We start from the raw sequence: 27954 nt of genomic DNA, 5'->3' as shown, positions 1-27954 counted from the left end.
AAAACACACCAAGGGGAGCTCCCAGCCACCCCACAGAAGGAACCCGCAGACACTGTGCTGTGCAGAAGGTACCAGACCCAAGTGCAACTGCATTGATGCCGAGTTCTAGAACAGGTGTCACCCACGGCGGCAGCGGGGGCGGGGGAGTTGGGGGGGAGTCAGCAGAGAGGTTTACGCCTGGGGGGAAATAGCTAGGAAGGGGCACCAAGGCTCTTCTGCGCAGAGAAGGGGGCTAGGAATGTTCTAGATCTTGATCCAGACGCGGGTGACGCGAAGGTGCACGTGCGGAAAATTTCGTGGAGCTACGCCGACGCGTTCACTCAAAGTATGTATGAGCAACTACAATTTCTTGTTTGTTTGGGTTTTGTTTTAAGGGAAACGCTCAGATCTGGGAAGGTTGGCATCTTTTTATCCAGGGAATGGTGGAGAAGCCTCTCTTCTTGTTTCCTAAGCTTGAGGGAGAAAACTCAAAGTCTTCCAGAGGCCAGGTCTGGCAAGTTGGGCGACCAAAATATCAGGGGGTATTTCCTCTCCGGCAGCGGGATGAAAAGCTGCCGTCCCCCACCATCCACATCCCAAAGCCCGGAGGGATTTCCAAAGATTGTTTAATTGATTTTTCTCCTATTTAGATGCAGATCATAGTGTCTGGGGCCCAGGAATTCAGACACACGGCTTTGTGTCCACTCAGCCCCGTGAAGGCTCCTGTCTGAAACTCGCACAAAGCCAGACACACAACGTCCTCAGAAACACGCTGTTTCCTTTTTGTCTGGGGCTCCAGGGAGCGGGTCCAATGGACAGAGCCCCGGACACGCTTCCATCTGCGGTCCCGGGGACCCCGTCCCTCTGTCCCGCTCAGAAGGTGGGGTGCCCATTTTTTTAAAAAGGAAAGTCGCCAAGACTTTGAGGTCTATATGAGGGGTGGCATCAGAGGTGGGGGGCCCCCCAACTAGGGGTTGATGCGTTGAGGTTTTAACTTGGATTTTTCTCCAAAGTCAAGGCTCTGGAGTGAAAAGCAGGGGATGCTTTAAATCAAGCAGCTAATGGGCTAGGATTAACATGAGTTTGGCTCCGGTCTCTGCAGATCTGATTTATATAAGGAGAAAACGTTTCTCTCTTTCTCTCTCCCCATTGTTCCCGTCTGTCTCTCCAAATGCCCCATCTGACAAAGAAACTGGAAGGCTTTGCAGGCTAACAACCTGTTCAGGATAGTGGGAAAGGCACCCCCCCCCAATATGCAGCCTTCTCCTCCCCCAGCTGCTGGGAGGCAACAGTGAAGGTCATTATATCCTCTCAACAAGGTTAATACATCCCCCCAACATCCCTGCCCGGTCACCCCCAAACCTGGTTGGGGCATGGGGTACCTCTGAGGCAATTGCCATTCTAGTCTCCTCACCGTGTGACCTCAGATAACTCTCTCTGGGCCTCAGTTGCCTCATCAGTAAAGTGGGCACACGAATAAGTGCCCCCAGCCATGCAAGGGGTTGTGGGGGAAACTCAGAGTGCTCGGTGCAGAGCAAGCTGACAGGTGCAAGTAACAGTGGTTCCCATGTGGAAAGAAGAGTGTATCGGGCATAAACGTTTTGCAGGAAGCTTCAAGGGAGGCGTTCTCTTCATAGATTCCTTCCCTTCTTTGGTGCCATATATTTCCAGGGGGACCCCAGCCCCAAGCCTGATTCCTACCCTCCGGGTCTGAGTTACCTGCACTGCAATCCAGCTGGCATTCACAGTGTGTTCCCCAAAAGGGCCGAACCCTGCAAAAAAAAAAAAACAAAACAAAACAAAAACCAAAACAGGGAAGTCAGCATATCACCACCCAGTGATCTTCTCTAGCCTGCCCAAGGTCAGGCTGCTGCCCCGCCTGGGGGAACAGGGATCTTCGAGAGCACCTGCCACGTGGGACGATGTCAGGGGGCCTGGTCCTGTGTTCTTGGGTGCACCCAGGGGCCTTCGGAGCACCCCCTCCTTTCTCTGCTCTTAACCGCTTTTAACTGTCCTTTCTTGTCTTCACCGTCACCTGACTTTTGTGCCCAGCAAGGGGCCAGTGGCCTTTTGGCCCAGAAAGGGCTGGCCTGTTCCCCTCGTGATTTCCTCCACTATCCCCGACCCCCTTCTACAATTATTTCCTCGCCGTCTTTGTGCAGAGCCTCTGGGCTCCGTGAACCACCACAAAGTAAGGAACAGCCCCCTTAAGGGATGCATGTGGGTGTCTCCCAGGACAGGCTGACGGGGACACCACCCTGCCACCCTCCTGTCCGCTTGCTCAAACTCCAGCCCCACTTACAAACCAAGAGAGTCCACCTGAGGATGCTCTGCACGCACTGTGGCACTCGGCCTCACCGCATCCCCCTTTCAGCCAAGGCTGCTTCCTGGGCCCCTTTTACAGGAGGGAGACTAAGGCACAGAGAGGTGAAAACAGCTGCCTAAGGTCACACAGCCAAAAGGCAGAAGAGCTGGGATTTTAAACCAGATTCATGAGAGTCCACAGCTCTTCTACTCTGATCACCCTGTCACCCTGCCTAAAAATGAACATCCCCAAGAAGACTGAGGGTCCCAGGTGGTGTCAAGCCCCCCCCCCCACCAAGGGATGCTGTGTCCTGGAACAGCAGGCTCCCCTCCCCCCCAGTGGGGGCAGGATTTCCCTACCCCCTCTCTCCTCCTTCATAGACTAAGTATGAGTCTCAGCTCAGCCACCTACAAACAGGGTGACCTCTGTGAGCCTGTTTCCCCTTTGCCAAATGGAGATGGTGAACCTATCATGAACTCATGCAAGGAAAAAGTCCACTCCGGTGGCTCCCTGCATAGTGGACACGAGAGGAACAAATAGCCAGATACAGGAGGGCTGCGCGGGTGGGGGGAGGGGGGGCAGTGACCCTCGCCCCAGTTACACACATCTGCTGAGTGAGTGCCTTCTTCTATCCTCCTGAGAATTCCAGGCCCAGCCTCACCCTCCCGGGTCCACAAACCACTTGCGTGAACCTTAGCGGGATCTCCTACTCTGACCCCTCCAGACAGAGGGTCAAAATGACCCCCCAGCCAGAGGCCGGCGGAAGTTGACGCCCACGTGGCCCTGAGGCGGAGTCTCCTCGAGGAGGAACAAGTTAAGTTTCAGGGAGTTGGTGACAGCGGGGAAGGACTCACCCATAAACAGCCCGGGGCGAAAAGATATTTGACTCAGCCGGTCCTGGCGATAACAGGGACAGCGGCTACCCGCTCGAGGTCCCCCGACCTCCACCTGCTCTTGCCTCAGGAGAGCAGCCCCCTCTTAGCGCAGGGCTGGGGGAGCACTGGCTGCCAGGAGGTTCATTTGTCACTGGGGCACTTCCTGCCCGCAAATTGGCCTTTGTCCCCTGGGGCCGTGGGTGGGGACAGGCCCGACCTCGGGAGGGGCAGGGATAAGTCCAGTCCTGCCCACCAGCCGGGCAGACAGAAGACAGGTGCCCAGAGAGCCACTGTCCTCACCTGGGGAAGGAAGGACGTCCGAGGGGCCTGCTCCGCGCTGGGCACTTGACCGGACCCCCACGCCCTTGCCTGCCCCGACCCCTGACAGGGGGAACACAGGGGCGCTCCTTCTTCACTTTCTACGTGTTGCGCGGACTGAGCTGGGCGATGACATCTTCTAAACCTAAGACGACTCCTAGCACCTGCCCCGCCCGGCCACCGCGCCCCTCCCGACCCCGCCGGCTCTGGAGCCGCCCGACCCGCCCCTGCCCGCGGCCGCTGTCACCGCGGCCGCCATCAGCGTACCCGTCACCACCACCGCCTTCCTGGGCTGCTCCATGACGGGCTCAGGCTGCGCCTCGGACCCGCTCCCGTCGGGACTGGCGAGTCCCGCAGCCGCCGCTGCCCCCGCGGCCCGGATCCCGCGCCGCCCCGCCCCCGGCCCCGCCCCCGGCCCCGGCCCCGCCCCCGGCCGGGCCGCTCGGCGTGCGCGCCCCCGGGTGCCAGACGCTGCGTGCGCGCCCAGAACCGAACACTCACCCCCGGAGAGAGCCCAACTCCCCGCCTTCCCCGGCCTCAGTGTCTCCACCTGAGTGATGGGGACAGTTCGTCCTGTGCGGCGTGGCCGCTTGAACTCACTGAGCGCCGCTGTCTGCTCACGGCTGTGAATTATCTGGGTCCCCTCCCCGCCACCTGCCGGTAAGGCTCCGTTAGTCGCTGCGTTTTACAGAGGAGGAAACTGAAGCATGGATCCTAAGGCCACTCGACTAGAGCCTCCTGGAGTCCCAGAAGCAGCCTGCGGGCCAGGAGGTTGGGGGGGGGGGGGGGGGGACGAAATAAAGCGAAAGCCCAGCACCACAGTGCGGCGGCGCCCAGAGGTCCTCTGCAGGCTCCTATGTTGCAAAGAAAGAAGGTGATGTGGCTCCGCAGACCTAGGCTTCCCCTCTCTCCGTCTCCCCAACACTTACCCCACTTCTAGCCCCAACAGCCCTCCAAGGGCCTAGCAGCGTCCCACCCCAGGGCCTTTGCACTTCCTGTTCCTGCTGCCTGGAACATGCCCTGCCGGTATCTGCGAACCTAGTTGCTTCTCTTCCTTCAGGAGTCAGCTGCACTTCACCTCTTCCTGGGTGTTCTCTTTGCCCTCCCTGGCTGAGAATCCCCTACCCGGCCCCTCACCCTCTGTGAGTAGGTCCATCTCCTTTCCTTGCTTGCCCTTCGTCCACAGTCCATGATAGACTCTACTTTTCTGATTTATTTCCCATTTCTTCTGACATAGGGATTAGAACTTCCAGGTCAGGAGCTTGCCTCCATTACAGCCATGTCCCTGCACCCAGTATGTGCCTGGCATACTGTAGGTGGCCCACTAATGATCATCATCAGAGACCAGGATTTCTCCAAAAACTGCCAGAGAAAGGTGAGTTTCTGGCCCCATCATCAGAAAACAGGGCTAGACCTTGGACTCGGGTCGCTGACATCTCATTCCAAGCAGCCTTGGCACCGGATTAGCCTGGGTGCTGACTCAAAGGCCATCTGCCTCTGGCCCCAGCCTCAGAATACCCAGGGCAGAGCTCCTCGGACTGGCCTGGAGCCCTGATTTGCAAGCTCAGACCAGAGGTCACATACTCGGTGGCTATTTTGGTCTCTGGCAGCTTCAGGTAGAATTCAGAAAATCTGAGAGCCGGCTTGCACCAGCTGTGCGAACAAGAGCCAAGCCAAGTGGGAGAAGAGAACAGAACAAAAATCTCCCCACGATCACGTTTCATAACTCAAACATTGTCAGAAGTGTCTGCACATGTTGCTAGAAGCCAGGGTTGTGAAGGGAGGGAAGCCACATCACTTGCCCTCATCCCAATGTACAAAAGGAAGGAAACCTGTATAACATCCAGAGTCAGCGCTGATGGGGAGAAACTGAGTCACACAGTACTGCTGAGAGCGAGTGGAAGAAAGGCCCAGCAACACCAGGGGATAGATGAAGAGGCAGGGAGAAATGGAGGGCTCCTTAAAAAAAAAAAAAAAAAAAAAAAAAAAAAAGCCAGGGGGGGGGGGCAAGATAATTACATTGGAAAGCCAAGCCCTAAAGCGCTGCTGTGGAAAAGCTTGGCAGTTCCTCAAAAAGTTAAGCATAGTGATCATAGGACCAGCAATTCCACGCCTAGGTATAAACTCAAAATAATCGAAAATAGGTGTTCAAACAAATACTTGTGCGTGATTGTTCATGACAACGTTATTCAATTGCCCGAAGGTCTGTACAAACAAATGTTCATCAATTCATCAATGGCTGAACAGGGAAACAAAATTGGCCCATCCATGCAATGGAATATTACTCAGCCATAAAAAGGAATGAAGTTCTGATCCAGGCATGGATGAATCTTGAAAACATCGTGCCTGGTGAAGGAAGCCAGTTACAAAAGGCCACGGAGGGTATGATTCCACTTATAAGGAATACCCAGAACAGCTCTGTGCTGATGGTGTGGAGCCTGCTGTCAGAATTCTCTCTCTCTCTCTCTCTCTCTCTCTCTCTCTCTCTGTCCCTCCCCTGCTCATGCTCTCTTTGAAAATAAGTGAAAACTTTAAAAGTAAATGAATGAACGAATGTTCAAAAGTAAATGAATGAACGAACGAATGAATGAATGAATGAATAAGAAATGTCCAGAACGGGCAAGTCCATAGACAACAGAAAGCAAATGAATGGTTGCCAGGGGCTGGGGGAGGGGGGAAAGGGAGTGATTGGTAAGAGGGATGGTGTTTCATTTTGGGGTGATGAAATGTTCTGGAAGTAGATAGAGGTGTTGGTTGTACAACATGGTGAACGTATTTAGTGCCAATGAATTGTACACTTTAAAATGGTTTAAGGGGTTTTATGTTATGTGCATTTTATCACAAAGACAAAGAAAAGAAAAAAAGAAAAGATCAGGGGCACCTGGCTGGCTCAGTCAGTAAAGCATGGAACTCTTGATCTCTGAGGGTAAGTTTGAGCCCCAAGTCCAGTGTAGAGCCTACTTTAAAAATAAACAGGGTCAGCTGGGTGGCTCAGTCGGTTAGGCATCTGACTTTGGCTCAGGTCATGATCTCTCGGTTCGTGAGTTCAAGCCCCGCATGGGGCTCTGTGCTGACAGCTCAGAGCCTGGACCCTGCTTCGGACTCTGTGTGTCCCTCTCCCTCTGCCCCTCCCCTGCTCTCACTCTGTCTCCCTATCTCTCTCTCTCAAAAAAAAAAAACAAAAAATAATAATAATAAGTAAACGTTAAAAATTTTTGAAATAAAAACAAATTAATAAATAAAATATTTACAAAGAAGAGGAAAGAAATCCAGCGTAGAAGAATTTATGGAATAAAAAGCAAATGTTCAAGAAAGAAAAAGAAACACAAATGTGTTTGCAAATGCAGAAAATATCTCAGGAGGGAAAAACAAGAAATTGATGCTAGGGCCTCTTGGGGAGAGAACCGGGATGGGGGTGGTGTGTGAAAGTGGGAGTAGAGGGGGAACATCGCCAACAGCTTTTGCACCCCCTACACACATCACCTACAGGTTTCTGCTGTTATCTGAAAGTAGAGTGTTTCTGTGAAACCTTTAGTAAGCAGAAATGGCAAAGAAGCATCTAAATTAATATGGAAAAAATTTTTTAGCATTCCCAGACCCCCCAAAATAACCTCTTAGGCTTTTCTGATACCTTAGGACACATCTTGTTTGTGTGTTTGTTTTAATGTGTATTAAAATTTTCAGAGAGAGAAATAGAGATCCCGTGCACAAGGAGGGGAGGGACACCGGAGAGAGAATCCCAAGCAGGCTCCACGCTGTCGGCACGGAGCCCGACGCAGGGCTCGAACCCACAAACTGTGAGATCATGACCTGAGCCAAAGTCGGAGGCTTAACTGTCCGAGCCTCACAGGTGCCCCAGGATGCATCTTGTTAAGGGAATGAATGACTCAGTCGATCGACCAACCAACCAATCAAAATAAGACACAGACGCTCACAGCCACAGGCGGGTGCTCTGGTGGCTTGACGTTGTGACGCTGAGTGTAGTTCTCGGAGAAGGAGCTTGGGGCTTCCACTCCTGCTGCCCCGGATGCTGCCTCTATAAGGACTCGCTGCAGAACAGTCGCTAAACCTTCCCATTTCTTTCTGTTACGGAAAATGGGTACTAAGGAGTAGGTACTTCATAAAAGCAAGTGGCATAACGTGAACTTTTGAAAAGTTGGGGATACCTGTACTCCAAAATAAATCCAACACGGACACTTTTCCTTTTGAAAAAAATGCCACTAGAGTTTTGGGGTTTGTGTGTGTGTGTGTGTGTGTGTGTGTGTGTGTGTGTGTGTTTTGATTACACCTAACATAAATGTTACCATTTAAAAAAATGTTTAACATTTATTCACTTTTTGAGAGGCAGAGCGTGAGCAGGGGAGGGACAGAGAGAGAGGGAGACACAGAATCCAAGGAAGGTTCCAGGCCCTGAGCTGTTAGCACAGAGCCCGATGTGGGGCTCGAGCTCACGAACCGTGAGATCACGACCTGAGTCGAAGTTGGACACTTAACCGACTGAGCCACCCTGGCGCCCCTAAATTTTGCCATTTTTAAGCGTACAGTTCAGTAGTGTTAGAAGTACATTCAGGGGCGCCAGGGTGGCTCAGTCAGTTAAAAGTTTGACTCTTGAGTTCCGCTCAGGTCATGATCTCACTCGCAGTTTGTGGGTTCGAGACCCTCATTGGGCTCTGCGCTGACAGAGCAGAGCCTGCTTGGGATTCTCTCTCTCTCCCTCTTTCTCTGACTCTCCCCCTCCCCCCCAAAATAAATAATCATTAAAAAAAATAAAAAATTAAAAAGTACATTCACACTTTCTTGCGAGTGGTCCTTAGAACACTTTTTATCTTGTAAAACTGAAATTCTGTCCCTATTAAACACTAACTCCCCATTCTCCTCCCCCAGCCCCTGGCGCTCACCATTCTACCTTCTGTCTCTATGACTATGACTGCTTTAGGGACCTCATATAAATACAATCATACAGCCTTTGTCTTTTTGTGACTGGCTTATTTCAGTTAGCACAGTGTCCTCAAAGTTCCTCCGTGACCATGGCATGTGTCAGACTTCCTTCCTGTTTAAGGCTGATAATAGCCCATTGTATGAATACCCCACATTTTGTTTCTCCATTCATCCCTTCGTGAACACTTGGGCTGCTCCCACCTTTTGGCCGTCACGAAGACAGCAGCTATGAACACGGGTATACAAGTATCTCTTCGACAGGCTGCTTTCGAGTCTTTTGGTCACTCAGCTTTTATAACTTCTCTTTTTGAAACAGCTGAAGACTAATATAAAGTTGCAAAAATAGCATTTCCATGGACCCTTCGCTCAGCTTGGCCCCGTAAAATGGTCCATCTTACTAAACTATTGCCAAACCAGAAATTGACATCGATACGATGTAATGGACTCAGTACCGCACCGAACTTCTCAGAGTTGTTGAAAAACCAAGTTTCATTTGTAAAGAATTGTTTCCGTGCATTAGCGTGGATGACAATGTGGTCACACAGAATAAGGGGGAATCTTTTTTTTTTTTTTTCCTTAATAGAATGGGATATGTGTCTTTCCTTGTTGTTCATGACCTGAGCAGTCTTGAGGAAGACTGGCCCGTGTCCTGTGGGGTACCCTCCGTCTGGGTCTGTTTGATGTTCTTGCTGTGATTAGAACGGGGCTGTGGGTGTTTGGGGGAGACCGGAGAGGTGAGACGCCCCTTTCGTCTCATCGTAGCAGGGATCCCTAACATCCACACAATTTCTCATAGTGGTGTCTTCTGGGTCTCCTGTGGCTGCCATAACAAATGACCACAAATTCGGTGGCTTAAAACAACGCAAATCTCTTCCCTCAAGGTTCAGGAGGCCAGAAGCACAAAACCAAGGTGTCCCTAGGGCCATCTTCCCTCTGGCGACTCTAAGGGAAGATCCTTCATTGGATCTTCCAGCTCCTGGGGATTCCTCGACTTATGGTTGCATCACCCCAAACTCTGCCTCTGTTTTCTCTGTGTCTCAAATCTCCCTCTGCCTTTCTCTTAGAAGGACATCAGTCACTGGGTTTGGGCTCCACCCTAAACCCCTGACAATCTCATCTCAATACCCTTAACTTGATTAAATGTGGGAAGCCTCTTTTTCCAAGTAAGGTCACATTCCCAGGTTCCGGAGTCAGGACCTGGACGTGTCTTTCGGGGCCTGCCGTTCACCCCACTGTGTGTGGCAACTGTTACATGTCTCCACCGTCAAGTCACTATTTTCCCCTTTCTCTGCTCTGTTCTTTGAAAGTGAGTCACGGAGCTCAGCCCACCCTTGGCGATGATGGTGAGGTTACATATAATTTTTAATGAATGGAAAATATTCCGTCTAGTGGGTGAACCGTAGTTTATGCAACCAGTCCACTGCTGTTAGACCTTGATGTTCTTTGTGTTATTTTACAATTGGCAACGTTGCTGCAAGGCCTTGGCATAGAGTGGTTCCCTTCCTTTGCAAGATCTCCTTGGTATAAAATTTCGGAAATGGCTTCCTGAAGGACGTGACACGTCTGTGGATTTTGAGACCTAATTGGCCAACAATGCCAATGTTTTCCCCACTCGAAAGGAAACATATGTGTACCAGTTTTCACCACCACTTTGACAGCATGGGGTCTTACAATTCTTCAACCCCCCCCCCTTTTTTAGTGTAGGGTAGAGTGTTTTTGTTAATTTGACAGATACCTTGACCTTTACTCTTTAGGTTTCTGCTGTCAGAAACACAACTTATAATTATTTTATTTTTATTTGAGGGGTGGGGTGCAGAGGGAGAGAGAGAGAGAGAGAGAGGGAGAGAGAGAGACGATCCCAAGTAGGCTCCACACTCAGCACAGATCCCCACCCTGGGATCATGACTGGAGCTGAAATCAAGAGTCCACCACTCAGCAAAGACACCCAGGCGCCCCCCAGAAACACAATTTAAAGTAGACTGGAAAAAAAAATAGCATTATTGGTTCAAGGGATAAGGAAAGAGGAGGATTTATGAAGCATCAGGTACAGCTGGATCCAGGATTAAATACGGCCAAGATTCTGAAGTCGAGATGGGGAGGTCTGTACTTGACTCCCGCTCGGGTTCTGCCGGTTCAGAACCATCCCGGGGGAGCCTTCTGATTGGTTGAGCCTGGGTCACGTGTCCTTGATGAAAAGCAGGAACTTGGCTGACAGCGATAAACGGGGGCCTACAAGTCAGAGTTGAGAAGGCTTAAGTGGGCAAGCAAGCAATGACAATGTGACACAGACTAGGTAGTGATTCAGTGCCAGCTACTGAAGTTCAAAGTGTAAGAGAAGGGACGATTCGATTTGGGGGGCTATCACGGAAATGTTCGCAGAGCACCTACACATTAGTGCACCTTATGCCAACTGCCGGGGACCGACTCCAAACTCCAAGAGAATTAAGCAATAAAGGACAACATTTTGGGCTAAGTGGAAAGTCACACTGCATGGCTTCAGGTACAGCTGGATCCAGGGGCTCACACCATGCCTCCTTCCCCACACGGTAGCTCTTGTGGAGGTTGGATTCACCATGCAGAGAAAGCATCGTCCAGAAAACCAATCCTAGTCTTTCACTGTGTCACTTTTAACAACCTCCATGGAAAGCTCTCTTGGCCAGCCTCAGCATCCCTCCCAAGGGAGATCCTAATTAACCTTGGCTGGTCACATGCTCCTCCTTTAACCAATCATGATGGGCCAGGGGGATGGAGCCTTCTATTCTGCCTGGCCATCCCTATGTTAAAAGGGCCGACAACAACTGCAGTGACTGCAGTCTGCCACACGGGGTCACCCAAGCAGAGTTTTCAAGGATGAACAGGCGTTTGCCAGTTGGGCCAAAGAAGAAACTGTAAGTACAGAAGTCGAGGAAAATCAGAAAGGAGTGTACCAGCCTGTGATTTTCTTCCTATTTCCACCACCATGCTGATGCCGAGACAGTTCATGGTACCGCAGTTTCTGTTGTTTACCTTAATCAGCCTTTTTAACATTGGCAAACAAGGCTTGGCTTGTCATTCTAATCCCTCTAACCCAGTGGCGTATCACTATTAGTCACCTACCAGTGTCCTGCACACAACCCAGACCCCACCAGCACCCAGGCCTAAGCCAATGCTAGAGAAGGCTTGAATATATACCCCAGCTGCCCTGACCCTAGGTGGAATCACTATTAAGACACCAGCTTTTCTGCTGTCTCCATGAGGTCTCCAGCTGGACTCACCCCAGTTGCTAGACTACTGCATTGACTACCCATTGGTGCCCCCTGCAAGGATCCTACCCTCCCTTTCTCAGTCTCCACCTCCAATAGGGGTTTCCTGGGGTCACCCTCTTGATAGGCTATGTGCCCTTGAGTCTTCAAAGTTGGTTCCCGGGGGTGGAAGGACCCCAAGCTAAGGCTTGAAGGACAACTGTTGATTCAGCGCTCCCAGGTGCCTGGCACTTTATGTGGCTTCCATATTTTTTCAAGCCACACAGTAACCCTGGTTGGTAGAGATGATTATTTCGGTTTTTAAGGAGGAGGGGAAAGGGAATAACATGCCTGACTCAGCTTATTTATAGCAGCGCTGGGCGCCCAGATCTCCCTCCCTCACCAGGTCCTAGAGGGGAGATTTTAGTGGGAGGTGGCTAGGCCTATGTGTTCCCATCTTTTTCTGCTCGGGTCTCTGAGGCCTGATGCAGGGGAATTTTTATTGAGAACGTGAGCGTCAAGGCCTCCCTAAGCAGGCTCCAGGAAATATAGGGCCTTCTTAGCTGGAAGAACTTGGCCCTGGTCTTGGTAAGAAAGGCTCTCGTGCCAATGCTGACACTCAGGACACCTGGAAAAGAGTAGTCACTGGAGGAAGGCACCTACTGCTCACTTACAAGCTTGAAGGTCAAAGCAGAGGAAGGAACCCTTGATGGCCACCCAACTGAGGCTCAGAGAGGCACAGTCGGGATTCCAACCTACCAAAAGACGTGCCTGGGGCGAGGCTCAACTAAAATAACTAAAATCAGAAGTGTAGGAGCCCTAAGGGAGGCATTAGACACAACCCAATAACCACGAAGCCTCAATTTCTTCCTTTGCAAATTGTGGCAATATCCGGCTTTGCCCACAGCGCGGAGCCCAGGAGAGCAACGAGAGTTTCACCTGCGCATGCGCCTTTACCCACAAGGCCACTGGGGCTGGCGCGCGTGGCTCCGCCCCTTTTTCAGCACTCACGTCGACACTTTACGGCCCTCTCTCGTATTCCTCCAGCGAGAACACAGCCAACCTTGTCCCTCTTGTCTAGCCGACCCCTCCCTACTCCACGTTGATTGGTTGCTCTTCCCTCGAGCCCCGCGCTGACTGGCTCGCGTCGCTGCCACTTCATTTCAGCTTAGTGGCGCGCGGCAGGGCGGCTACCGGCAGGAGCGTGAGCGGCGGCGGCGGAAGTGGTCGGCTAGCCGGCTCCCCGCCGACACCATGGTGAGGGCTGCGCGGCTGCGAGGTCTCTCCGGGAGGCGGGGGACGCGGCCGCCGAGCGTCTTCGGGGCGGGCGCTGAGGCAGGGGCGACGCGGAGCTAGCGTGCAGCCAGGGCCTCGATTCTGCCCCCCGGCCGCAGACGAGGGCAGGGAGGTCTCCCAGGGCACCCAGCACGTCGCTCTCAGGGAATTTAGGATTGGACGAACGTGTACTCATAATACGTCTGCCTAGCTGCAGTCTTCCCACCTTGCAGATGGGGAAACCGAGGCCTGAGAGAGGGGACCCGGCAAAGGGTCCGGTGAACGACTTAGAGTGAGTTCGGGCAGGGAGTGGCTCCAAGTGCATCCGACCTAATCTAACTTCATATATTGGAAAGGTGGAGCGACAGAGGGCCGATCTGAGTTCTCAAATTAAGCCAGTTCTGAGACTTTCAAGACCTGCAAGGTTCTTAGAATGTTAGCACAAGTCTTCTGTGCCACTCGTTTTCAGGCTGAAAAAAACCGGCCCATAGAGGAGATTTGCCTTCTCCCTGGATCACACAGGGTGTCGTTTCTTGAGAAGGGGCATTTTGAACCACGAGTGGAATCACTGCACCCTCCCAATTCGCTGAAGGAGAAACTGAGGCCCTGCCCGGAAACCTCTCCAGAACCATGCTGCTCTCGGGTCTGGAAGTTCTGGACTTAGGCCAGCGAGTGCCTGTGCCTTCAGTGTATAGACAGGGAGGTGCGCCTGGCTGGCTCAGTTGGTAGAGCATGCGACTCTTGATACTGGGGGTGTGAGTTCAGGCCCCGCGTTGGGCGTAGAGCTTACTTTAAAAAAAAAATGTGTAGGGGTACTTGAGTGGCTCAGTCTGTTGAACGTCCAACTTTTGATTTTGGCTCAGGTCATGACCCCAGGGTCATGGGATGGAGCCCCGTAGCTGAGGATGGAGCCTGCTTTGGATTCGCTCCCTCTGCCCCTCTTTTTGCGTGCTCTCTCTCTCCTTCTCAAAAAAATAAAAAATTAAAATGTGTGGACAGGGAAGCAGGACCACACAGAAATTCAGAGCCAAGCCTCCTAAGGAGAGTGCCTAGCCCATCAGCACCAGTCACCCTGAGGGTTAGGGAAGGCTTGCACTAAATACTGCTGGCTGTTGCAGGAATTGAGAGAAGGGAGTGAGGGCAGAATTGACCTGAGGGCATGGGCGGAACCGGAAGTTTCCTTCCTCCTTAAGCTCCCTGGAGGCAGGATCTTTGACTTTTATCCCTGATAAGTTGTTGCCTGAGCCTAGAACCGTGCTTGTGGAAAGACTTATTTTTTCAGCCTGAAGAATGTTCACGAAGGGACAAGGCATGACACACTGCCAGTTCCCTGTGGTCATGGTGGGGCCGAAAGCTGGAGGTCTGGAGGGTGGATCCATGACAGCTTCCTGAATTGGGAGCCTCAGGAAGCTGTCAGGTCTAGCCTTAGATTGGTTTAGACCTGAGAACCAGACCCCAGACATTCTGAAAAAGCCTAGAGGAAGGGAGGCTCTTTTCTGAAGCTTTTGACTTTCCCAACTCCGGATGGCCTTGTCTCCCCCAATGGTGTCCTGCCCTGTGCCATCTCCCTGGTCACCTTCAAGAACTTCTTCCCCACCGAGTCTTTTAAGTTCTCAGGGATCTTCCCCTTCCTCCAGCCTCTGTCTCCGGCTCAGTTTAGGGATAAAGATCTGGAAGATGGCAAGATGTGGACACTGCTCCCGGCCATTTGCAGCCTTGGGGGGACTGTTACGATGCCACCCCTCCCCATCTGAGCCTCGCCTTTTCTTATCTGTGGGGTGGGGCAGTTATTCCACCCACACCGGTTGCCTCCGTGGATGATGTGTGCGTTTTCTTGTGTATTTGTTCAGCAAATATTTACTGAGTCCCTCTCAAGTGCCTGGCTCCAAGCTCGGCACTGGACAAAGTCCACACCCTCTGAGTTTTCCAGTCTAGCCAGGGAGACATAATAAACAAGATAATTAGAGACTGGCTCTGTCCTATAATGGAAGCAGCAGTGGGTGGCCCAGGTGGAAATCTCAATCCCTAGACGAGGTTATTATGAGGGCTTGGCCAAGAGCCTTAGGAAGTGATATGGGAGCAGCTACCAGCCTGGGGAAGGACAGCTCAGGCAGAGGGAACTTGGGGAACAAAGGTCGTGCAGCACAAATGGGTGTGGCTTGTGAGAAACCGAATGGTCCAGTTTGGCTGGAGCTGGCTTGGCCTTGTGACCTGCCTGGGGACCGGATGTGCAGGGGAGTGCTGGGAGCAGGTTTTGGTGCCTTCTGTGTCTCAGACGCCTTCTCAGCTGCTTTGTGAATAGGGCACTGCCAGTGACAGCCGAGGAAGCCGTGGCTTCTCCAGGGCTGTGCTGCCAGTAGCCGGGACAAGGGAAAGGCCAGCGCCGGCATAGAAGCCTGTGCCTGGGTGGCTCGGTTAAGTGTCAGGCTCTTGATTTCGGCTCAGGTCCTGATCTCACAGTTCCGTGAGTTCGAGCTCTGTGCTGATTGGGATTCTCTCTCCTTTCTGTCTGCCCCTCCCCCGCTCACGCTCTCCCTCCCACTCCCTCTCTCTCAAAAATAAATAAATAAACTTAAAAAAAAAAAAAAAAGCAGGGCACCTGAGTGGCTCGGTCAGTTGAGCTCAGCCTAGGTCAGGATCTCACAGTTCATGAGTTCCAGCCCCACCTCTGGCTCGCTGCTGTCAGCCTGTCAGTGCAGAGGCTGCTTCGGATCCTCTGTCCCCCTCTCTCTGACCCTCCCTCGCTTGTGCTTTCCCAAAAATAAAACAAATTAAAAAGAAGGTGCGTATGCTGTAGGAGGACCCCTGTGGGTCCCCTGCTGACGGACATCAGCTTGCTTTCATGGGCTTTACCAGGATCTTGCTGTGTGTCCCTGGAAGGTCCCTCCTGCTCTGGCCGCTGGTCCCTCATCTAGAGGGGCCTTGGCTGCACTTCTCTCTGCCTCTCAGTGCTGAGTCCATCTTCCTTTTTGCCTTCCAGGGCCAGCCTGGCCCTGCCCCCTCAGGTAATCTGGGAGGAAGACCCGAGCGTGTCACCCTGGTCCACATTCCCATTTTGGACACAAGACAACAGGCTTGCCCAGGAAAGCCTGAGGCTTCTCCACTGTAAAAGGCGACCGAGGCTCGCGGCCCCGCGTGGGAGTCAGAGCCTCCTGTTTTTCCATGGCTCTCTGCACCTGGGCACCATCGCACAGATGAGGGCACAGATGCTGCAGGTTGTCTCTTTGGGGCCCCAGCCTGCTTGCCCGCCCTCCTCTCAGCAGCCACCTCTTCTCCACGTGGCCCCTTCTTCTCTTGCCCTTCCAGGAAGCCAATACAGGAAGTGGGCTTGGGCCTGGCTTCCTGCCGGCGCTGGACCTCCCCTGGGCAGCCCTTCGTAGAGAAGGTCTATGGGATGTGGGAATCCCCGCTCAAGTCTCTCCACTGGGCCCGCCTGTGGGGGTGGAGGGCCATTTCTGGCCTCCGGTTGCCACCGCCTGGAGAAGCAGCTGCCCTGCGTTGGGAGGGTGAGGGCAGGGTACAGTGAAGCTCCCGTCCCCCCCCGCTGAGGCAGTGTCTCATCCGTGGGACCCTCGGTCCGGAACCTTCATCTGGCCTTGCCAGATGGCCTGTCATTGAATCCCGGACCCAAGCACTGCCACCCGAGGTCACCCTCCTGGAGACCGAGAGGCAGGCGCTTAGCATGTGGGTCGTGATTTGTGCACCCAAAATGAGAAGAGCAGATTTTTTTTTTTTTTTTAATAATCTTGAAAACTTTGGGTGATATTTCAAAGAGTGCATCTTTTATTTGCCGTCACTTGTAGTAATGACAGATTTTTTTTCTGGAATGTTTCTTCCTCCTACCTGATGGAGTGCTCTCTGAAAACCTAGCTCAGACATAGGCACCTTCGATCAAGGCTGACTCCCAGCTGCTTGGCTGCCCTTTGAGGCGTGGGCTCGGCATGAACTGCCTTCCAGCAAATGGGGTCAAGCCAGGCTCTATCTCTTACTAGCTCTATAGTGCCCAGCAAGGTCCTCCGTCTCTAAGCCTCAGTATCCCCATCTGTAGAGTGGGTGTGACAATAACCTCACTGAGGATGAAGTTGAAGGAGCTGCATGTATTCACATGGATGCATCTCAGAGACAGCAGTTGAGTAAAAAACGCGACCAGCAGTAGGACCTGTGTGCTGTGATGCTACTGATAAGCATGGAGGGCTAAGCCCTTTCCTGTCGAGGGTGTAAATATATGCAACGTGAGTTATAAAGAAAGGCCCTTGGTCAGCCCCGAGACCAGGTGACTGCTGCCTCTGATCTTGGGCAGGAGGGAAGTGTTCGAGATTTTACCACACCGGGAGGCGGCTGTGTGTCCTGGGGTCGGGCAGCGTTGGGAGCACGTGTCTTCTATCGGGGGGTGAGGGATGCAGGCTCTGGCAGATTTGTGAGACTGGAGTCCCGGCCGTGCCCAGAGGCCAAGGCTCCTTGGTGCTGATCAGACAGACAAGTCACATGCCTTTGTTTGCCTTACAGCTTCCCTTGTCGCTGCTGAAGACTGCTCAGAATCATCCCATGGTGAGTCCATGTGGGTCGGGGGCAATGAGTTTCAGTGGGGGCCAGCCTCAGAATGGGGGTGGGGATACTGGGCAAAGGGTGAGGCAGACCTGCCCTCCTAACCCTCTTCTGCCTGTGTCAGGACCTGGGTTAGTTCTGCTGCTTATAAAAGTAATACATGCTTCCTAAAATGTCAAACACTGGGCCACTTGTGTGGCTCAGGCAGTTCAGCATCCGACTGTTGATTTCGACTCAGGTCATGATCTCACAGTTCATGGGATCGAGCCCTGTGTCGGGCTCTGTGCTGACGATGCAGAGCCTGCTTGGGATTCTCTCTCTCTCTTGCTCTCAAAGATAAATAAACGTTTAAAAACTTAGGGGGAGAAAATGTCAAACACCATGGGGCACCTGAGTGGTTCAGTGGGTTAAGTATCCGACTCTTGATTTCGGCTCAAGTGACGATCTCAAGTTTTGTGGAATCAGGCCCCAGGTCAGGTTCTGCGCTGAGTGCGGACCCTGCTTGGATTTTGTCCCTCTCTTTCTGCCCGTCTTCTGCTTACACTTACACACACACATGCTCTCTCTCTCTCTCAAAATAAATAAACTTTTTTAAAAAATGTCAAACACTAGAGATACATAGAAACTAGAAGCTCCAGGGGCACCTGGGTAACTCAATGAGTTAAGCATTCGGCTTCAGCTCAGGTCATGATCTCACGGCCCTTGAGTTCGAGCCCACATTGGGCTCCATGCTGACAGCTCAGAGCCTGGAGCCTGCTTCAGATTCTTGTGTCTCTCTCTCTCTTTGCCCCTCCCCTGCTCATGCTCTGTCTCTCTCTCCTTCAAAAACAAGTGAACATTAAAAAAAAACCTAGAAGCAGGGGCGCCTGGGTGGCTCAGTCGGTTAAGCGTCCGACTTCAGCTCAGGTCACGATCTCATGGTCCGTGAGTTCGAGCCCCGCGTCGGGCTCTGGGCTGACAGCTCAGAGTCTGGAGCCTGCTTTGGATTCTGTGTCTCCCTCTCTCCCTGCCCTTCCCCATTCATGCTCTGTCTCTCTCTGTCTCAAAAATAAATAAAAACGTTAAAAAAAAAAAAATTTAAAAAAAAAAAACAAAACCTAGAAGCTTCTCTTCATTAACCTTCCCAGCAGATTAACTGTATCTTTGATATATGCACATCTACACTTTTTTTTTTTTTTTTTTTTTTTTTAAGTAGACTCCTGGCCCAACTGGGGCTCAAAGTCACAAACCCAAGGTGAAGAGTCACATGCTACACCTACCGAGCCAGCCAGGTACCCTGCACATCCAGACTTTTAACATACGTGTATAAACATGAATGTGCTTTTCAAAAATATACATGGGCTCACATAACACGTGTTTTTTCCCTAAATGACTTTTGCCCATAATCATACAGTGTGTGATATACGTCAATATATCCTGTTCTCTCTTTTTTACGGAAATATAATTCATAGACAGTTCAATCTTTTTTTTTTTTATGTTTATTTACTTTTGAGAGAGAGAGTGTGTGTGTACATGCACAAGCAAGCAAGGGTCAGAGAGAGGGAGACAGAAGATCCAAAACAGATTCTGCGCTGACAGCAGAGAGCCTGATGTGAGGCTGGAACCCATGAACTGTGAGATCATGACTCGAGCCGAAACCGGCAGGTGAACTGACTGAGCCACCCAGGCGCCCCTGAACCTTTTTTTTTTTTTTTTTTTGAAGTTTTTACTTAATTCATTTATTTATGCAGTCTCTACACCCAACAAGGGGCTCAAACTCACAACCCCGAGATTAAGAGTCACATGCTCTTCTGACTGAGCCAGCCCCGCGCCCCTACAATTCAGCCTTTTAACACATACAACTCAGGGGTATTTAGTACATTCACAGTGTTATAAACAACCACCTCTGTGTAGTTTCAGAACAGTTTCATCACCCCAGAAGGAAACCCCATCCCTGTTAACAGTGACTCCCCTTCCCCCAGCCCCTGGCAACCACTAACCTGCCTTCTGTCTCTATGGATCTGCCTCTTCTGGACGTTTCCTAGAAATGGGATCATACACTGTGTGGCCTTTTGTGTTTGTCTTCTTTCACTCTGCATGATATTTTTCGAGGTTCGTCCACATTTTAACGTGTATCAGGGCTTCGTTCCTTATGGCCATGTGATACTCCTTTGTATGGACATACCACAGTTTGTTTATCCATTTGTCTGCTGCTGATGGACATGTGGGTGGTTTCTATTTTTTGTCTATTTGGGATTGTTTTGGCCGCAGTGACATTTGTACACTCGTTCTTGCATGGATGTTTGTTTTTATTTCTCCTGGGCAGGTACCTGAGTTGATTCTTTTTTTTTTTTTTTTCCCCGAGTTGATTCTTTTTTAAATGTCAGCATATTTTCAGAATGATGTGCTACTACTCGTGTTTTTCCAAAACACATTAAAATATACGAGTAAGGGGGCGACCGGGTGGCTCGGTCAGTTAAGCGTCCTACTTCAGCTCAGGTCGTGATCTCACGGTTCATGAGTTCGAGCCCCGCGTTGGGCCCTGTGCTGACAGCTCGGAGCCTGGAGCCTGCTTCGGATTCTGTGTCTTCCTCTCTCTCTCTCTGCCCCTCCCCTGCTCATGCTCTGTCTCTCTCTGTCTCTCAATAATAAATAAATGTTAAAAAAAATAAAAAACACAAAATAAATAAAATTTTAAAAAAAGAAAGCTTTAAAAATAAATAAATAGGGGCGCCTGGGTGGCTCAGTTGGTTAAGCGTCCAACTTCGGCTCAGGTCATGATCTCGCGGTCCGTGAGTTCGAGCCCCGTGTCGGGCTCTGTGCTGACAGCTCAGAGCCTGGAGCCTGTTTCAGATTCTGTGTCTCCCTCTCTCTGTGACCCTCCCCCATTCATGCTCTGTCTCTCTCTGTCTCAAAAATAAATAAACGTTTAAAAATAAATAAATAAATAAATAAATAAATAAATAAATAAATAAATTAAAATAAAATAAAATAGACGAGTAAGTAAGCGTTGGATGGAAAAAGACTTTCCAGACCACCAAAGCTCACACATGTGCCATCAAAGAACACCTGCCCCTGGCACACCTGCCCGGACCAGCTGAGGTGTGCCTTCCCAGCTGTCATGAATCAGTGACCACTGTTCCCCAAACCTCACTGGTTCCTTTAAAGAAAGATTTGTAGAGGATTTTTTGTGGGTTTGTTTGGTTTTTGTTTTCTGTTTTTTTGTTTGTTTGCTTTGCACAAAAAAATTGGTTTCGGGGCACCTGGGTGGCTCAGCCGGTTAAGCGTCCGACTTCGGTCCAGGTCATGATCTCACGGTTTGCGGGTTCAAGCCCTGCATCGGGCTCTGTGCTGACGGCTCGGAGCCTGGAGCCTGCTTCAGATTCTGTGTCTCCCTCTCTCTCTCTCTGCACCTCCCCAGCTCATGCTTGCACTCTGTCTCTGTCAAAAATAAATAAACTTTAAAAAAAAAAAAAAAATTTGTTTTGGTTTCATCGTAGAAGTCTACGATGCCCAGCAAAACATACAGAGGATGTAAAACATGTCGCCTGTAAGATGGGCCACTGAGGCCGGGGGTCAGGGGGTGGGGGAGTGGGGGTGTGTGTGTGTGGACCATGTTAGGCACCATGTGCTGTGGCTACTGGGTCCCAAGAGGTGCTGGGATGTGTCAGAATGAGGCCCGGGCCATAGTCCCGTAGCTCTTAGAAGTAGGGCTGCGCTTCCCTTGGGGCCCATGGCTGACTTGGGGCCGTTTCTTTCCAGCTGGTGGAACTCAAAAATGGAGAGACGTACAATGGGCACCTGGTGAGCTGTGATAACTGGATGAACATTAACCTTCGAGAGGTGATCTGCACATCTAGGGTGAGTGCCCTCGTGCCCTGAGTCGGCGCCCACTGCCTGGGGGCCTTCTGGCACAGCTGGTCAGGCAGGGCCAGGCTGGTATAAGATCTGGGGCTTATAGAGCCTCAGCGCCCTCAGGGGAGTGAAGGCCCCTCCCTGCCCTTGTGGGATGACATCTGCCGGGTCATCCCGCCAGGGTAAGAAGTCGGGGCTTAGGAAGGGCGGGGCCCGAGTGACTGGTCCAGGTGTGGTGGGGGCAGATGTGCGGGCCTCCAACTCCACCTAGTGCCCCGGACTTTGCACCTATGGGGACGCTGCCCCATCCTCCCACCTCTGGTGCCCATCCTAAACAAGAAGGACTTAGGCCTAGGGGGCACTTCTGGCTACACATCCCTAGTGTCCAGGTAGGGCGGTGGCCTCCAAGGCAAGCCTGACCTTCCTTGTCAGCCTCTGCTGCCTTTGGTCCTGGTTGTGTATATCTCTCGCCAAGCAGGCCAGGGTGATGTGGCCATGGGATATCCAGGCCACCAGGGGGCGAGGGCAGCCCTGTGGCCCTGTGGACTAGGAAACTTGTTTACCTCCCAAGGCCTCAAACCAGGAAGTACAGGGCCAGGAGGACCCCTGGATGGGCCAGGACTGGGGGTCTAGGGTCCCAGGCCTCCCCAGCCCTCAGGATGACCCACAGAGCAATGAGAATGACGATAGTGGTGAAGGCAGGGCTCTCTACTGCTAACCTGTGTTGGGGTTTGCCAGGGCTTTCCTTCTGCCTTGATTCCAGTCTCCATCCCCCTTTTGGCAACAGCCCCCTATGTTACAGGGGAGGAAGGTGCAGGGGGACCATCCAGAATGGGGCTGTCTTGAGCCCGTGGGCAGGTGCCCTGAGGCTTGCCATCCCAGAGTACAGCAGAGCACTAGGCAGCCCGTCTTGCCCCTGGGCCGTCCTCCTGGATGGTTCACACCCCGGCAGGCAAACTGGTAAGTGTGACCGTCTCCCCTCACCTGTGTGGCTCTGTGCCCTGCTTCTTGTGATGGTACACTGTGGGAGGTGTTCCGCTAGAAACTTTCTCCGGGTTTTCATGCCGCTCTTCTGGCAGCAGGTGTCTGGGCAGTTCCAGTGTGGCTATAGCAGACGCTGTCACAGTGCATAGCCGAGCGCGTGGCCAGTAGGTCTGCGTCCACTGCTGGGGCCTGGAAGCAACCGCCCGTTCTCAGGGCAAGGTCAGCCTTGACCTCCACCGCCAGCAGAGATTGGACATGTGGGTCCTCCTGGGTCGTCCTCCCTTTGTATCTACCGGTTGGAAAGAGAGGCCGGTGTGAGGTTCAGTGTCACTTGGGCTCTCCGGCATCCTCATCTGTAAACATGTGGTAGCAGCACCTCCCTTGGGCAGCAGGCAGCATGGGCAGGATACAGACACCCCAGGGGCCAAGAAAGCACTGGAAAGCTAAGGTTGGTTGGAGGGTGGTTTCAGCTCAGGCTGCTCAGCTCTTGCCAGGGAATGCAGAGTAAGCTCTGGTTCCTGCAGGGAGTGTGCTGGGCCCAGCCCGTCCTTGGCTAAGGGAAAGCTGAGCCCTGAGCAGCCAGTCCCAGCCCTGAGCTTCCATGGAATCATTCTGTTTCTGTCAGGCTGTACTTTGCATCCCTGCGGACTTGGCCCCTGGCCTACCTTTCCTGGGAGAGGAGTGCCCCGAGACCTCATGGGATTCCTGTGCGGGTTGGGGGCTCGTGCACACTCCTGGGAAGAGTTGGCCCCCAGACATTCCTTTTGGCCCTTAGTTTTCCATTTGTCATGTTGAGTACTTCCACTGGGCCAGACCGGCCTGACCCAGGCACTGCTGGCAAGTGTTATGCATGAGGACTGGGGGTTTCAAGGAGGCTGGGAAGCAAGGCCTGTCGGGGGTCAGAGTTAGCCAGACATGGAAAAGTGGGAACAGCATGTGCAAAGTGCTAGAGGCAAGAAGCCCACTGTGTGTTCCAGAAGTTTCCATCTGGAAGGCACGTCATCGAGAGCTGAGAGAGGGCAGCCAGGGTGGGGCTAGATCTCAGGCCCTTGGGAGCCACACTGAGGAGTTTGGACCTTGTCCTTGGGCCAAGGGGGCCCTGATTGGGTTCTGAGAAGGGAAGTGTCTTGGTCTGATTTCTAGGGATGTGCAGGGAGGAGAGGGCTGCCAAGACTTCTGGCTCAGGGTACCAGGGGTGGGGCTGGAGAACTAATCTGAAGGAAGAGGCCCTGGGCTCCTGCCCAAGGGCAACAGGAGGGGGTGTGGAGCAAGGCCTTGTGCTGGTCACAGGGTACGGGGTGGGGGGGGGGGGGGGGGGGAGGCAGTTGACATCCTAGGACCTGCAGCGTTGGCATTGCTCCGGAGTCTGTGACTTTGCAAGCCTCCTAATCTCTCCAGCCTTAATTAGCTCCTCTGAAAACTGGCATCATTGGTTGCCGCCTCTGGCCAGCCTTGCCACCCCCCCCCGCCCTCTTCACCGGTCACACAGAGTCTCTATCCCACTTACTTGTGTCCCACACCCAGCTCAGAGCCTGTCAGGAGACATGTGGATGAATGAGTGAGTCAGGGCAGAAGGAGAGGGTTCCAGAAGGTGGGTTCTAGAAGGCTGGGGGCAGGAGAGTGGAGGGGCTGGGCCACGGCCGGGCTGTGGCAGTGCCTGGTACGTAGGGCCACAGCCTTCTCTGGGTTGTGGGCCGCAGGTAACAAACCCTGTCCCACACAGGAGGACAGGTCGAGAATGAGGAAGCTATCTCATGTGATCCCCTGACTCTTCCTGTATAAAGGGATACCAAGGGTCTGGAGAGATTCCACTGGAAGGCAGCTCCCCCACCCCCACGTCAAGTCCAGGACTGAGAACTACGCAGGGGTGATTGCAGGTGCAGGGAGGCTAGGACTGTGGCCCGGGTGGGAATGGGGACATGAGGGACAGATGTGCCCTGGCCATCTGCACCCCCTCTGCAGGGACTCCCCCCATGCCCCCCAGATCTGAGACTCCCCCTTCTCTCACACAGGATGGGGACAAGTTTTGGCGGATGCCCGAGTGCTACATCCGTGGCAGCACAATCAAGTACCTGCGCATACCTGATGAGATCATCGACATGGTCAAGGAGGAGGTGGTGGCCAAGGGCCGTGGCCGCGGTGGCCTGCAGCAGCAGAAGCAGCAGAAGGGTCGAGGCATGGGGGGTGCTGGGCGAGGTAGGCCTTTCTCTCCCCTCATTCCCCCCGACCCCTCCAGCTGGCTAGGCCACGGGGTCTGCCCGGGCCTTGCCGCTGAAGGGTGGCTGCAGCACGTGTCAGCCATCCCGTCCCAGTGTTGACATTCTTGGGTGGTGCCGTCACGGTGCCACAGGCCTGGCTCTGAGCCCCCTACGCAGAGCTGGGGGTCATGACTCACAGGGCTCTCCTGGTGCTGCTGTTTGCTGCCTGCCCCAGCCCCACAGGCCCAACCCAAGGAGCATCGTGTAGTCCTGGTGGGTGGTGCTGACCCCCCTCCTCCCCGACCTGGGCCCTTCTGCCCGGCAGCCGTCATCGGTGCTCCCTTAACTCTGGGTCCAGCCCAGCCGACTGATGCGGTGCCCGTGCGGACTTGGGACTCGAGCCCTCGTCTGATGCCCACCTGTGGGTCCTGGCAGGTGCTCTGGGCATGGCGAGGCACCTCCCCGGCTTCAGTTTCCCCTCTGCAGAGAGTCTGGGGGCCCCTGCCTCACCAGGCTGCTGGTGAGAATCCCAGCTCAGGGCCTGGCGTGAGACCCTTCCCTGCTGTCTCTCCTTTACACAAGGAAGAGTTCATGCCTTTTTGATCGACTCCCCTCACCCTACCCCCAACCCCGGGATTATAAATCTGGCTTAAAATTCAATTTGTTGTGCAGTCAGCTGGGGCCTGAGCCCAGAGGCCATCTGCAGACCCCCCACCCCCTACTCACTCCTCTTGTTGGAGGGCCCTGGCTTTGTCTCTTCCATCTGTAGGGGCCTTCTGTGTGCCAGGCCTAGGTCCCGCCCCCCTCTCCCCCCGGGGGGCTCACAGGCAGGGCCAGGACGGACAGAGTCAGCCCGGAGCCTCGAGGCTCCCGTGATCGTCAGGAGTGAGCCAGAGGGAGGAGGCGGAGAGGGCACTCCAGATGGAGGGTTACCGAGGCCTGGGGGTGAACTGGGCCTTTTCCATACCTGGGGGCTGGCTCTTCGTGCTGGGGGCCACCACTGTTGAGTGAGCTGCCCAGAGGAGCAGAGACTGAGGGAGGAGTAATTCCTTGGGCCACTCTGAAGAGAGAGGCCATGGGACCCTTGGCGGCAGCTGGAAATCTCACGGTGTGTGGCAGAGCTGGTCTTGCCCGTGAGAGGTGAGGAGAGGCAGCTTCTGCGGGCATTGGCGTCAGTCCCTGTAGGGCCCGCTGTGGGTTTGTGGCGGAAGGGGGACTGGGGGCACCTTTCTGTGTCCCCATGCTGCCCTGGTCCTTCCGGGTCCTCCCTGGGTGGGGTTGTGTTCTATCCCTGACTACTCAGCCTCCTACACAGCTCCTACCTCGGGCTCCACATAAAATGTCTTAGAAACACAGCCCCGTCACTGGCCAGCGGGGGTTAGAGGGCAGAGAACTCCCTTATCCCCGCCCCCAGGCTGGACACACAGCATCTCCCAACAGTTTCTCTCCTGGGCAGAGAGGAACTCTGGTTTCTCTCCGGGTGTGGGCGGTGCCGGGAAAGAGAAGCCTGGGTCCTCAGAGCTGGGGGCCTGGGCCCCTCCCCCTGGGCTGAGTGCTGTCCCTGTTCGGGCTCTCGCTCCCCTCCTCTCCTGGAAGCCATCTGGCTCTGTCCTTTTGATGACTCCCCCCTACCCTGGCCCCGGGCCCTCTCCCAGGAAGCCCGCCCCAAGCCCCAGTGTTACTGGGAGCTGACCTCTGTCCTCCCTGCCATCCCTCGTACCCCTGGGGACCTGGTCTTGTCCCCTGTCAACACTGAGAACTTTCTGGAGCACCCCCCCACGTCTCAGCTGGACTTCCAGACCTGGCTCTGCTGCAGCCCCCTCCTCTGTCTTCACAGGTGTGTTTGGTGGCCGGGGCCGAGGTGGGATCCCAGGCACAGGCAGAGGTCAGCCGGAAAAGAAGCCGGGCAGACAGGCGGGCAAACAGTGAGCCGCCCCTCGTCCCCCCGAGACTGAGCTGCCCCTGAGCATCTGTTGCCGCTCCCTGACGCCGCGGTCCTGCTCTCCGATTCGGGAGTGTGTTCAGAGCAAAAAGAAGAGGCAGGTGTTGGGGAAGAGCCCCCGTCCCCCCACCCCCCCCGTCTGTCATTTTGTGATCCTTTTTACGTAAGCCCCCCACCCCCACCCCTTTATTTTTTAAAGCCAGCAGTTCTACAGTTGGATATGTTATTTGGTGTTTTTGGTTCTGTGATGCCGCAGCTGACTTGATTCCTGGAAGATTCTGTGTTTAGTATGTCTTTAAAGCCCTCGCTCTTGTTTTGAGGGCGGGCGCTTTCCAAACAGGCTTATTTTGCATTTTGAGTTGGATCCTCCTGTGGTGAACAGACCGGAGGTTTTTATTTTAAGCTGTTTGCACTGAGATTGACAGCCTTGGGAGTTTCCTGAAACACGGACCTCAGAACTGCCTTTCGAAAACAAATACGTAGGAACGTATGCCGCCACAGAAGCTGTTCCTGGGACGTTGCTGCGCCCTGCCCCTTTGCCTCCTCTCTCCCTGTTTGTGTTACAAAAATAAAAACAAATACAACTACCAACTGCAAATTCCTAATTCCTTTTGAGCCACTGGGCACATCTAGAGTGTGGTATCCTCAGGAAATCACAGCCCCATAAAAGAAGTTTCCTTTCGAGGGTTGCTGCCTGTCTCGCCAAGGGGAAGTATTTCAACAGGACACTGGTTCCGTGTCCCATGATGTCCTTTTAAGAAAGAGGTGGCTGTTGTCCGGGCAGTGGGAGTGGCCCTCCAGCACCAGGTCTGCCCGTCATCCCTGGGCCCCTTTGCAGAGAGAGGTGATTCGGGGAAGGAGGGGGGGAGGGAAGTCCCAGGGAGGAGCCAGCGTGATGCCCACGCAGCCCATCCTTTTGCCACCGGTGTCCTGCCCTCCGCCCCTGCTTTGTAAGCACCATTCACACCAGGTTCACTGAGAGAAGCTGTGACGAGCGGCTGCCTCCAGCAACGTGCGAGGAACCTTGTCATGAGGCTCTTATCTCCTCTCCCAAGTTGGGGCACAGACGTGATCTGCCTGGGATGTTGAGCCAGCACTTTTGTAAAATGTTTCTGTGCCGTTGTCAGCGGACTGATTTTCCTTGTTGTTACAAGTGAGGGGAACCGGGGGACAGCCTGGTGCTGGGAGGCAAGACGGGGCACCAGCCGCTTCCCACCAGAGCGGGTTCTCATCGTCACCGTGTCGAGACCCGTTCTCAGGGGTGATCAGCATCCAAGGTGCTGCCTGAGACAGAACTCCAGGCAGCTGCCGAGTGGGAGCTGCCGAGGGCTAGCCAGGCAGTCTCGCAGGTAGCCACATCCGAGACTCCTCAGCCCGTCTCAAGATGTGCTCTTGCCCTGCCGCAGGCCACCACCATTGCTTTTCCCTCGGGCGCCCCTCGTGGGACCTGCTGCAGCCCGAATATGTGTCCAGTGTCAAAGCAGCACTGTGGCGCGGACGGGGGACAGGCCATGGAGGCAGAGTGGAACCCGGGGGCGCC

The 27954-nt window shown here is 53.5% G+C and overlaps 2 protein-coding genes across 3 annotated transcripts in view; one reads left to right on the top strand and one right to left on the bottom strand.

Annotated features, from left to right (window-relative positions):
• The window catches only part of PGPEP1 (pyroglutamyl-peptidase I), a 30004-nt gene extending 26154 nt beyond the window's left edge, over positions 1 to 3850 (bottom strand). Inside the window, exons 1-2 of the mRNA XM_042928915.1 lie at positions 3745 to 3850; positions 1699 to 1751 (exon numbers count right to left, since the gene is read on the bottom strand). Of these exons, the coding sequence (XP_042784849.1) occupies positions 1699 to 1751; positions 3745 to 3778 (87 nt within the window). The 5' untranslated portion in view covers positions 3779 to 3850. The remainder of the gene's footprint in view (positions 1 to 1698; positions 1752 to 3744) is intronic.
• Positions 9 to 27005, top strand: LSM4 (LSM4 homolog, U6 small nuclear RNA and mRNA degradation associated). 2 transcript variants are annotated; one of them, XM_042928919.1, is made up of 5 exons: positions 9 to 325; positions 17418 to 17459; positions 21198 to 21296; positions 24287 to 24470; positions 26310 to 27005. In XM_042928919.1, exons 2-5 carry the CDS (start codon positions 17457 to 17459, stop codon positions 26399 to 26401), a joined length of 378 nt encoding a protein of 125 aa, XP_042784853.1. In that variant the 5' UTR covers positions 9 to 325; positions 17418 to 17456; the 3' UTR covers positions 26402 to 27005. The 2 variants fall into 2 exon arrangements, with proteins under 2 accessions (XP_042784853.1, XP_042784852.1); XM_042928918.1 differs by lacking the exon at positions 9 to 325 and adding an exon at positions 12792 to 12893.
• Positions 27006 to 27954: the final 949 nt, after the last annotated feature.

Source organism: Panthera leo, chromosome A2 (genome assembly GCF_018350215.1).
Source record: "Panthera leo isolate Ple1 chromosome A2, P.leo_Ple1_pat1.1, whole genome shotgun sequence".
In the NCBI taxonomy this organism is placed as follows: Eukaryota; Metazoa; Chordata; class Mammalia; order Carnivora; family Felidae; genus Panthera; species Panthera leo.
This window is presented reverse-complemented; position numbering and strand designations above follow the sequence as displayed.